The 12,826-nt window shown below is 39.7% G+C and overlaps 1 protein-coding gene across 1 annotated transcript in view; it reads left to right on the plus strand.

Moving 5' to 3' along the window:
* The window catches only part of LOC139719371 (BTB/POZ domain-containing protein 9-like), a 39,136-nt gene that overhangs the window by 6,782 nt on the left and 19,528 nt on the right, over positions 1 to 12,826 (plus strand). The window contains exons 3-5 of the mRNA XM_071630785.1: positions 1,825 to 1,960; positions 5,834 to 6,064; positions 8,252 to 8,401. Of these exons, the coding sequence (XP_071486886.1) occupies positions 1,825 to 1,960; positions 5,834 to 6,064; positions 8,252 to 8,401 (517 nt within the window). The remainder of the gene's footprint in view (positions 1 to 1,824; positions 1,961 to 5,833; positions 6,065 to 8,251; positions 8,402 to 12,826) is intronic.

Genomic DNA, 12,826 nt, shown 5'->3' on the forward strand with positions numbered 1-12,826 from the left:
CACAGGGACCCACTCATGTTTCCAAAGTTTGTTGTTTATTGGCGTCATTCGTAGCACGTGCTAACTACTAGCTGGCTTGTTGAGCTCATCCACTTGCTCAAACGGAAGTGGAAGTAATAATATTCCTTGTAGCACCTGTTGCTGGTATTAAAGGTAACTCACAACACTCAAGTTTACTCCCCAGGCATGATCAATTTGCCTGACATGCCTCATATCTACAGGCTTTAGTAAGTCTATGGCAGCAATGTTCTCAATTTAGTCCATCCAGTTTATTGATTTCATTCAAGCAATGAAGCCAATATATCATGTAGAAGGGTTAAATGACGAGGAAACCACTAGAAAGCCAGTGACTTGAGATTTGTGATTCCCATTACAAAGGTATTAATATGGCATGAAAGTAGATACAATGATATATGAACCTAGAAAACAACAACAATGAACATAAAACAGAACAATGACCAACACAATACAAACAGAAAATCATGAGTGTTTACTTTGCCATAACCTTGATTAAATTATGATTTCTCATAAGATTCAAGAAGCTAACTGTTTCAAGTTTGACCTAAAAAGATTTGAGCTAGTAATGCATTTGAGATGAGATTCCAGTGAATTTTATATTTCTAAAGAGATTGCACTGAATTCATCTGCTATGGCAAAACAAAATTGGACTTATTACGTATAAAATACATGCATTTATTAAGATTGTGATTCACAGAATGCATCATAAAATAGTCATTAGAGATTTATGGTAGAATCAATCTGGTACATGTATCATAGTGTAGTAAGAAACAAAGTTGATATGATGAGACAACTGTGCTCTTTGGGATGCTCCAGAGTGCATTAAAAAAAAAACACCCAACAACAACAAAGAAATTGAATTGGAATACAGGGAACCAGAAGATGATAAACTGCAGTTAATCCACTTGATTATTAAGTTCTGTAGTTTCGATTTGGTAATTGATACTGCCTCTGTGGTCGAGATGGTACTACCCGAGAGCTGCCCAGCATACATTGTACTGGATTGAACTTTCCATGTGTACCAAATGTGGAAAGTCTAGTAATAACAGTGGCATTGACCTCACCAGTCTTTTGTTGATTTGCATTGTCAAGAAATGGTTGATCAGCAGTGTGATACCATGCTGATTCAGCTTATTGAAGTCACTGACAGTTTGTGAAGGACAACTTACCATAGTGTCAATCCAGTACCTATTGAGGGCATTCCAGTGATGTATTTGATACCATTGGGATGGTGATCGGTAATTTGACGGAGACTGTTTCCTTTGAAACTGTCAGTTTTGTTTTGTTTTTGTATTTTCTTTTACAATATTGTCAAATTGTCTATGTGTTCTTTGGAACCTATTCGTCAAAGTCTAACACACCATAGTATGTACATGTATTCTGATTCTTTATGTTTGGGGTTCACATCCACATTGTATGAGGTAGCAAATCTGGCAGCCATCTCAGTTTATAATTGCTTCATAGTGAGTCATGATTGTATACATTGTACACTAAGTACTTCATATTGCTGAGTATCTTAAAAGGAAATGTGTGCTAAAAGACTGAAACAGAGACAACAACTGGACAAGGATGGATATCATATCCGAATAAAGAAGGGTGATGTGATACTAATGGGTTTCTTTTGTTTATTTACCAATAGCTGATAAAATTCAGACAGCATTATGCAAGTCACCTGGCAACTAGTAAACTTTTGAAGTGGCTGAAAAGACCAGTCATTGTAATGCTCGTGAGATGGAGCTTGCATTTTTTGCAACTGTCAGTAAAGATGCTCCTTTTCGTGTGTTCCTATCCATGCCCCTTCTGCAGAGCGCTGTTCTATGGTGGCTTGCGAGAGTCTGATCCAGACTGCTGTGAGATTGAGCTGCAGGACACCACGGCCCAGGCCTTCGAGGCGTTGCTCAAGTACATCTACACTGGCTGTCTCAATCTACTCGACCTCAAGGTGAGATGGGTGGTAAAAAAAAAAAAAAAAAAATCCAATACTTGTCCATTCATTGAAATAGCAAGTGCACAAGCTCCATCTCACTTGCTCAAAAATGATTTTTGGTTGTGTGAGTCAGACTGTGTGTTTTGACATTGATACATGTTTGGGGATGTCGGTCAAGATGTTCCAAATCAATTATATGCACACCAAGGACTTGGTCTAATTTCCCCTGTTCTTTTCCCATCCTCAATATAAAAAAAAAAAAGAAGAGAAAAAACACTGTATGTAAAGAAGATCATTCCTTGCAAAGTCTTATAATATCAGGCAAAACAATGACAAAATTTTCAGATATATGCATACACTTTCGGTAAAGTGAAAGTTTTAAGGTGCAAAGAGATTATTCACACCTTCAGGCTAGTTGTTTACCAAAAGACACACTCAAATTGCATTCCAGTCTTTACGCTTTGCTTGTTAAGATGAGTTTAGAAGGTAAGCAAGGCTCTTCATTCCTCTTTACACGAGTAGGCCCACGTGAGAATGCTTGTCCTGTCGTTAAAAGCTTAATGTGAGGTTAACGAAGGCTGTGTATACTGGAGTCTTGGTACAACATTGTACCCGTTGCTCTGTAAACAGCAGTAATAGCATTTGGTGCCCGATCTTTGTGTAGATGTTTGCATTGCGCTAACAAAAATGGAGCTTTGCCAGTGTCATGTTTTCAGTGTTTTTGAAGATGTATCACAGTTATCATACTCTAAAATATTGAAGTTACCTTGTACAATATTTGAGTAGAGTATGGGGAATATCTACATGTATGTAACTTTTCATCAGAATATTACATTTATCTGACAGTGTAAGCTAGAATATCGTAAGCATTTTTCTTGTTAGAACTATGAAATGTTTTAAGACTGGCAGAAGGTTATCATAGGGAAATTTTGTTGAAGGATTCTTTTTTATATTATGGAACAGTGCCTGAATGTACTTGTTTGACTGCTATGGAGTAAATTATACTTCCAAGAGAACTTCAACTTATGTAGTCAGAGACAATGATAGACTTTCAAAAATGTGTTTGCTTTGACTCAAGATCTGAAGCAAGGGGGAACATGCCAATTTTCCGACCCAGCATTGTGTCATGAGAAGTAAAATGCCTCATAAGAGATGTCCCGTCATCTCAATTTCTTTCTCAGCCTTGTCTGTTTTGTGGGCAGCAATGTGTCACAATCAGTGTCTCAGGGATGTTAAAGGGTGAAAATAATGTGGAGGTGGCAAGTTGCTCAATCAGTAGCATGCAATTCAGAGTGAATGTTCCTTGTAGTATAAATGTGCTGTTATTTACATACCCAGGATATATGAGTGCCATAGTTCCTACGTAGACATCACACTGACCACATATGAAAAGAGTCCCAATATGAGTCCAACTCAAGGCAGCAATGAATTGGGAATTGAGACATTTCAGACAGAGTTCAGTAAATGTCATGTGTAATACAATGAATGTGATGTTATGTTCAGTCTGAGGCTCTCAAACCTAAAGCCTGAAACTTAGCAACAAGATGCCAGTTGCTACAACCTTTTGCACGGCGCAGGTTCATATCTAATTCTGATTGGTTCACGCGCTCTGTTCAGCAAATCATTACAATTGGTCAAGAGACATACTGCGTTATGGCTGCTTGGATCATTTGATACCACTTTTGTGGCATCTTCTGCCTCGTGGCCTAGGTCTTAGCTCCTAGGGTGAGGCTTTAATCTGGGAGGAACTGAAAAAGATTGGTTCTTCCTCTCACTCGATCTTGGGGGGGGGGGGGGGGGGGGGGGGGGGATTGCACTAGGGATGGGATTCCCTCTCTGATAATAACATGGTGGGATGCCTTGTGAGGGAACAATGTCTGAAAATTGTCTTGACGTGAGTCACTGCTGAGGCACCGACAGTGGCTCAAAGGTGGAAACCCGCCAGTGCACAGTGCATGATATTATTCAATGTGCTACACTTAATTTTAGAGAAGCCAGGTGTTCCATATCATTGACGACGATAATGTTCCTTTCATGACATGCTCTTCTGTCAGTCATATCAAACTGAAATTGTAACAGTGAGACAGTTCATTGCCAAGTAGCTGATGTTAGTGATCATTTGATTGAATAGTTGTTTAACATAAATGCCTAAGTGTTTTTACCCTCAGATTTCTGAGTGTTCTGTGCTTAAAGGTATAGAACAATTTCTACTAATATGCCAAGAGGTATTTGTCAAAGAGAGAAATGCTAACTGCATATTTTATTGTCAAATGGAAACCTAAAAATACCAGAGAATCATGAAGATAATTTGTTTGTTTCTTTCTTTGTATTGTCTTCTTCTTTTTTTAAATGGTGGTATGTAATTCTTAGTCATTTACTATCAGTCAATTCAGAAGTTTATTCTACTGATTGGAAGCATGGAGTAGTTCTCATGTAAAATCAAGTTTGTCTTTAAGGAGAGAGCATCGGATGTTTGTGCGAAGGAAAGACTGAGTCAATGAATCATCTCTTAAAGATCAAAATCTTAAAGACCTGTTAGCATGGGAAGACATGGGTGGTCTGATTGAATTGATCTTCACCAATGCCCACTGGGGTACATTTGAAAACCACAAATAGCACCACAAATGATAGTATGTGCATTGGAGCGTGCACTCATTGGAAATGGTCAACTCCAGTTGAGGTTCTTTGGCTGTATGTGTAATTACTTGCAGATCAGTGATTAACCTGTACACGGGCCGTTACCGGGATTCACAAAAATATCTGAGGCAGGCCAGCCTTTTCACTCCATGGTTATCCCCACGCTACTGGGTCTTGAGGGAATGGTGTAGCTTGAATCATTTTCATTTTTTCCGTCAAAGATAGAGAAAGAACAGTAAGGTTCCCCATGTATTCAATCCTTGTATGATTTGTATGATGCTTTTGGAGTGTTGTAAGTCTTTAGCAAATTTCCATGTTGCTGGCATGTTTATGTGGATAATTTAGAAAGTCAGTCTATGAAATATAGATTTCTACATATATGTGACCATGCATCACAAAACCAGCAAAAAGTCGCCAGACCTGGATTTTTAGTTAAGGGCAGATTCTGAAAGAGCAGACTCTAAGCTTTAAAATGATGTATAGCTCAATTGAAATGGACTCTCCTAACCTATCTAAATATTGGAAAGAAAGCGCACACTCTGGAAAAGTGTGAAGCGAGAAAAGAGGCTCTGAAGTGCAGGATCTATCTGCCTATTCAAGCGCTTAATCTTTACCAAACCGTGCTAGCTGTGCGATGAATGGGACAAAAAACAGAATGTAAACCACTGGAGCAACAAAAATGAAGGGATTATCAAATTAAGTTGAAATTGAGGATGCTCTATTAACACATTTTGTCCATGAGTAATGCCAACTTTCAAAGCAGTAGCATTATCCCTTCAAAAGTTATCAGACTTGAAAGTGAAGAGAGTGCAAAGGGTTATCAAGAAATGAAAAGGGGCCTTTAAGACATACCTGATCTCACTACTTACAAAAAAGAGTTGTAGAAAAATTGCTGAAAAATGCACTGTCTCATCCATTTTATGATCCCAAACATGAGGATAATGTAGAAGAAGGGTACATGTAGCTCTTTCAGAAAATTTGAAAAACTTAATATTGACTTGTTTGACCTGTTTCACCTTTTTTGAGTCCTCGCGTTAAATCAAGGGGTGCGACTTTTTGTTCGCTTTGTGATGCACAGTCACATATGTACATGTACCTGTAGTATCCACTGCAGGTATTGTACATTTCACCAACTTTGTGGGGCGAATAGCTCAATGATTTCTCCCAAATACAGTTTGAAAAAGAAAGAAAACTGTTCAATTGTGTATTCGAAATCATATAGTTTATGGTCTCCCTTTGTATTGTAACCAGGAGGATCACCTGCTCGACATCCTAGGCCTGGCCCACCAGTATGGCTTCACCGAGCTGGAGGCCTCCATCTCCGACTACCTCCGCGCCATCCTCAGCATCCACAACGTGTGCCTGATCTACGACGTGGCCAGCCTGTACTCCTTGGGCGCCCTCAAGGAGACCTGCTACCACTTCATGGACCACTACGCCACCGAGGTCATGCACAGCGAGACCTTCCTCACCCTGTCCAAGGTCAGTGTCTGTCAGCCGCCTCCTCTTCCATCACACTGTTATCTCATCCTTTTCTCATTCCGTAGAAAACCTGAGGAAAGAGTCAATGGAGAAGTCATGTAAAAATTAAAAGTTTCATGCAAGTTCTTGTGCCCAGCCAACTTGTAGTGAATTTCCCTTGTTATAATTTCAAGGATGAGAGGATATTTTGTTTACATAAAAGTAAATATTCTCCCCCAAATATGTACATGTTCTCTTTTGTTTTGTTTATTTTTTTTTGTGCTAGTACAATAGAGCTGGAAAATCACAAAGCTGTCTACACGGTGAAAGATCCAAAATCTATAGTAGTGTTATTTTTATACAAGCATTAGGAATGAGTGCTCTGCAAGACCTTGTTGTTCGGTATCATGCAAGAATGAGGGCTACCTCTGTCTCCGGCCCCTCCTATGATAAATGATGACTACTGATAATCTCCAGTGGAGAAGCAATATCATGAGTGTAGACAGTTGCGCAGAGAATATTTAGAGTGAATTTGTATGGAGAGAGGGAAGAAACTGATGCTTGTTCAACCACCCTTCAACCATCTCTTCTGTATCCTGCAAGTGCAGTAACATTTCTGTGCTAATATGAGCAAGTAGGCAACAAATGTGATATCAACATATTGCAACTGATTGATAAATGGCTCTTCATTGATGAAAATAAACACTGATTATTCAGTGTTTTAGTAGTAGCCATGATAATTGGTTTATTTCTGTCAATCTGTTGCAATGAAAGAGGACATCCATAAGAATCGTTGATTTTATGACGAGTCTTTTTTCAGAGCTTACAGGGAAAGAAAGGGCAATCGGTCAATCTGTTAAGATAGAAAAAGACTTGTGGTAAGAATCATTGATTTTGATGACTTCAACCTCTTTGTGAAAGATATTAGAGAATGAGAGAGGGAGGGAGCGAGCAGAACTTGTATCCATGAATGCGATAGGCCTCTCAAATGATGTATCTTACATTGGAAAGCCACACCCATAATCTTGCAGACAACAGAATCTATACATTGATAGGGCTTTTACAGGGATCAAAGATATTGCACCCAGTGTTGAGTAGATCACCTTTTATCTTTTACTGAGGAAACATTATTAGTGAGTGTTGGTTTGATCAGCGAGCACTGGGTGTCTATGCATTATCTAGAATAGCAGTCTTTAACTGTCAAACTATATCATACTCCCCCCCCCCCCCCCCCCCCACACACACACACACAATTCAGACAATAAACTGCTTTCCTTAGCGCATTGGAGTGACGTGTGGCACTGGGAAGAAAAGTGGCTATTAAAATACTTCTGAAGCCATTCTTACACGACAACATGGACTGAAGACACCCACAATGCATTTTCTGCTGAATTTATGGCAGAGTGCGTGCTTTGGTTTACCTGGACTTTGGATATCATCATGCATATTTGTCTTCAAGTGCTTTACAGTGCAATAAATCCAGATTGCATTTTCTATTTTCAGTCTGATGTTGTTAAAATCCAGTGCCTTTGTGTGTTTTTGTTTTACTTCTTTTTGTATCTTCATGTGTTTACCCAACTGACAGACTTTACATATTTGTATTTGATGTTCATTAGCATTTTGTTGTTAGCAGTACTTAGTGATAAAGACATTGATAAGAACATACTTTCTCATCCTTTTTTAGTCAATACATTTCTCCCACGAATCTTCACATCTCATAAACCCTCTTCATTCTGCCTCAAAGGCATGCCATGAATGCTTTTGTCTCTTATCTCTTTTCCACAGACTCCAACTCTCCCGTTTTCGACGGGAGATCTCCCGCCGAAAACCCATTTTTGCAAAATCTCCCGTTCTCCCGCTTGAGATTTGATTTCTCCCGCCCTGGCTCTGTGTCTCCCGTTGGAAGGGATTTCTTACTTATTGCTATTGTATGTTGAAAACTTAAGTCTTCGATAGCACCAGAGATCTAGAACCCTGGGAACTTCGCACACATCAACTTGGAGTCTCCCATTTGCTAGGGGTTTCAGGCGGGAGAATCTCCAGATCAGAAGGTGCTTTGGGTTGGAGTCTCTGCTTTTCTTTTTCTGTTTCTATGAAATCAATTTGTATTTCTGTTTCATTCATCTTTACCTCCATCTTTCTTCTCCCTTTGTCTCTTTCTTAAAATCTCTTTCTGTGTGATTTGCTTTCGTGGTCATCTCGCTGCAGGGCGCACTGAAAGAGGTGATATCCAGAAACTCATTCTATGCATCGGAGATTGACATCTTCAGGGCCGTGCAGCAGTGGGTCCACGCCAACAAAGATGTCCCCCATAAAGAGATAGTGGATGCGATCAGGTTGCCACTAATGAGCAGACAGGTAAACATGACTGATCTTAATAAAGTTAAAGGGCTGGTATAGTTTTGGTTGATATAGGGGTTCAGATTTTTTTTTTTGTGTGTGTGTGAGATAATTGCAAACCACTTTATATTTGAAATATTAAAGAGCATACAATTCTAAGAGGAATCAAAAGTTTATTTGATGAAAATCGGTTTTGAAATGGCTGAGATGTCCAAAAACAAACAGGTCCTGATAAAGGTTGGGTCGCACCTTTTGTTAGAACAGACCACTTTGTTTCACTTTTTTTTTCTTTGATATATCAGCCATTTCAAAACCAATCTTCACCTAATAAACTTTGAATTCCTCTTAGAATGGCATGTTCTTTAATACTTCATATAAGTGGTTTGTAATTATCTTGAAAAAAGTTAAAACCTAAATCTCCATCTCAACCAAAACTATACCATTCCTTTAAGGTGAATGAAGATTAAAGTATCTCCAAGAAAGGAACCAAGTAAACAAATTTTCTTCTTCTTCTTCTTTTTTTTTTTGTTGAGTCATCAACATAGGGAGGATGTGTACAGACATGTTCACAGTGTGGATGTTTACTTTTCCTGGGCAAAGTCAGATGGGCAGAAAACAGCAACAACAACGACAAACAAGCAATAAATTAGGATAAAAGAGCTTTACAATTTTTTTGCTGAGCAACACTGAACAGATATGTATCAGTTGTTAGTGCATGTCTTCAATGTTACAGTACGTAGATCTCACTGCTTCTTGTTTGTGCTAATGGCCATGTTGATAACCAGCTTAAGGAATTTAATGTCATGGGTCTTTCATGTAGGCCAATACAGAGAACAATGTATCAAGTTCTGTGCATCTCTTACTGATGTGTCTCTGAATAATCTTCGTTTGTTCTCTCAGTGCGTCTGTATGGAAAAAGTTGGCGTATGAAAGGCGTGCATGTACACTTGAAAAAAGAATCTGCTGTGTACTTGTCGATCTCAAATGTGTGGCAGTGCGATGATATAGTGGATAAGGCTCTAGAATGGCAAAAAGAGAAATCCTGGGTTTGAATCCTACCCAATGCATGCATCCCTGGACAAGCTCATATTACCCACAATGCCCCCTTTTCAATCAGGTGTACAGATGGGTGCCTGGCAGTGCTGAGGTAGTACTATTAAATGGCAGAGCCCCTGAGAGGGAGTGCTTACACTGAAGAGGCTACTTTTAGTATAGATAAGACCTTGTTGCTTTTTGTTTTAATCATTTAACATACCTGAGAAATCTACAGGGTTGAAATTTGACCCATTGAGGACGAGTCCCGAGTATACTCCAGCAGGTGTCTATGGGAAATGCGTGTTGTAGCAAAATCAGTTTGTCCTCAATGGGTTATGTAATTTTGGAGCAGAACAATTACGTAAACATGATACTCTGCAAATGTTCCAGTAGAGCAAACTCAATGCTTATTTAAAGTGTATTTTAAGAAGGCATGAAAACCATTAAAAGACATCAGTGTTTCTGTATTGGGATGTCATGCAGTCACAGGAGGAAGTGTGCATGGGGGAGAAAAGTAATAAATCACCCAGGAATAAGAATTCTCTTCCTCAGTTTATCAGTTATTGTAAACACTCACTGCACTCCATGCAAGCGTACACGTGAGGTGGAACTTTGAACTCTGAATTAAATTGTAAAAAAATATCAACAACACTTTTAGTATTTGGCAGCATTTAGTCTTTGACAGTGCTTTTGTGTATAGCTTGTACACTGTAATATCATACAGTGAAGTGATGAGGGTAAAGGTCTAGTACTCTGTGTTTGAATTGGCAGGTTCAAATATTTGTCCCACATTTTGCTTCCTTATTCTACATTGATTGAAGGATTTTTTTTTTTACATGATAAGCCACTACAGAAGATATTTCCCCCAGTTGCAGGTATTGGCACTTGGGCTAAGGCTTTGTACTGTTAGCAGGCAAGTGTCTCTTCATTTTGCTTGCCCAACTGTGAGTGTTAGTTGTCCAGTGGCATGTGGATGTGTATCACTATGATTAACCCTAACTAGGCCGGGCTATTTAGGTAGATCATACGGCCGGGGGGGGGGGGGGGCTCCCAGGCCCCCCCTTCAGATCTCGGCCGTCGACCGCGCGATCGTGTCGAAAATTCGCACACACATTGCCTATGATGTAATCTAAAGTACCATGAAGTTAAATTTTACAAATATTATCATTTGTGCTAAATTATGCTAATTTATGCATAATGATGCATGAAATCAGACAATTTGGTATAAATCCCTAAATAAAGCTCAAAATGGGCACATTTTTTGTGTAAATATTCTTTTTAGTGTCCTGAGCAAATGTAAGAGAAAAAAATTGTGCCACCTGAAAAAATTTCTTAAGTATTTTATTGTTTTTTGAATTTCTTATGTATTTCTCTGTTTTTTCGACTTTATGTTTTTCATTGTTTTTTCAATGAAACTTGTCCGCGACATTGTTCCGAACAAGAAAACATGTTATTAATTGATTTTAATCAACAAAACCCAAAAATAATCATGCTTTTATGAAATTTGCCTGTAAGCACAGTTTGCATTGAAATTGTACACAAATTCACGTTTTTGAGCAATTTTTGGTCTGACATGCACGTACATATTCATGCGAAACTTCGGAACCGCGGGCCCGGGCATCACAAATTTGGTGTCAAAAGATGCAGGAGACTCGGGAGAAAAAAGTCATGAAACGTTGCAGCGATAGCTTTTCACGTTAGCGATACATTGCGCGAAACGTCGAGGGGGGGCCTCGGAGGCCCCCCCCCCCGGCCTAGTTAGGGTTAAACTAAAAAGTGCAGGGAGAACACAGGCCTTCACAACACAGCTCACTTACCCTGAATATTGTGTGCCTTCTATAATATTTTATTCTTTGTTTATGAAGATTGACAATACAATTTGTACTGAAAATTGTCATTTAACCACTCTGGGTAGCCAAATGCGGAATATTGCCAGTAATTGGAACAAATTTTGTGGCATCAAAGAAGTTGTTATGAGTCCACTTTTTTTTTTTCTTTCTTTTTTTTTTTTTGACCAAGCATCCTCGGTATTCTTGGAGGAGTTATGCAGTAAAATGGTCATACTTCCTTTACTTGTGCATAAAGAAGGATAATGTCAGGTCTCATTAGATTCCCACTCAAAGGCATTGTGAGCACATGATGCATGGTCTGCCATTACTAAGACAGGCAAACCTCTGGTACATACTGGGATGTCCTCTTCAACACTGTGATGGTGATATATTGCCAAGCCACATATTCTAGGGTTGATTTATCAGTTTTCTGGAATAAAAAACCTGATTTCGATGCAACTGAATATGATTTATGAAATTGTAATAATTCTTTATCATTTTTCTTCATTTCAATAAAATGTGAAAGCTCAGTGTTTCACATGAAAGTGAGAAAATGAGAGGAGTTAGAATTTTAAAGTTGTGTTTGCCCTCTTCAGTCACTTGGGCGATCAATCACTCAACTCGAGCTGTATATTTCATCGAAGTTTTCATTGGTATGTATTATCACACTTCAGACTTTTTAGCTCACCTGAGCCAAAGGCTCAAGTGAGCTATTGCGATCGCCCTTCGTCCGGCGTCCGGCGTCCGTCGTCCGTCGTCCGTCGTCCGTCGTCCGTCGTCCGTCGTCCGTCGTCCGTCGTGCGTCGTGCGTAAACTTTTTACATTTTCATCTTCTTCTTGAAAACCCCAAGACCGATTTTCATCAAACTTGGCAGGTAGCATCCCTAGGGGGTTAGGAACTCAATTTGTTAAAATGGGCACCATGCCCCACCCAGGGGGCCCCCAGGGGGGCCCAAACCCCCCAAAATTAAGGAATCTGTAAAAATCTTCTTCTCCAGAACCAGAAGTGATAGAGCTAAGTTAATACTATGAGTTAGTACATTGATGACTGTAGTTTCAAGTTTGTTCATGGCAAAATTAGGGGTGCCCCCCTTGGGACCCAGGGGAGGGGGGGTGGGGAGGGGTTCTAATGGGGCCTAAATTGTACATTTTCATCTTCTTCTTGAGAACCCCATTACCCATTTTCACCAAACTTGGCAGGTAGCATCCCTAGGGGGTTAGGAACTCAATTTGTTAAAATGGGCACCATGCCCCACCCAGGGGGCCCCCAGGGGGCCCAAACGCCCCAAACTTAAGGAATCTGTAAAAATCTTCTTCTCCAGAACCAGAAGTGATAGAGCTAAGTTAATACTATGAGTTTGTACATTGATGACTGTAGTTTCAAGTTTGTTCATGGCAGAATCAGGGGTGCCCCCCTTGGGACCCAGGGGAGGGGGGTGAGGAGGGGTCCTAATGGGGCCTAAATTGTACATTTTTATCTTCTTCTTGAGAACCCCATGACCCATTTTCACCAAACTTGGCAGGTAGCATCCCTAGGGAGTTAGGATTTCAATTTCTTAAAATGGGCACCATTCCCCAC

The sequence above is a fragment of the Diadema antillarum genome, unplaced genomic scaffold (assembly GCF_040938485.1).
Source record: "Diadema antillarum isolate AM-2024a unplaced genomic scaffold, OU_Dant_1.0 scf00000109, whole genome shotgun sequence".
Classification (NCBI taxonomy): Eukaryota; Metazoa; Echinodermata; class Echinoidea; order Diadematoida; family Diadematidae; genus Diadema; species Diadema antillarum.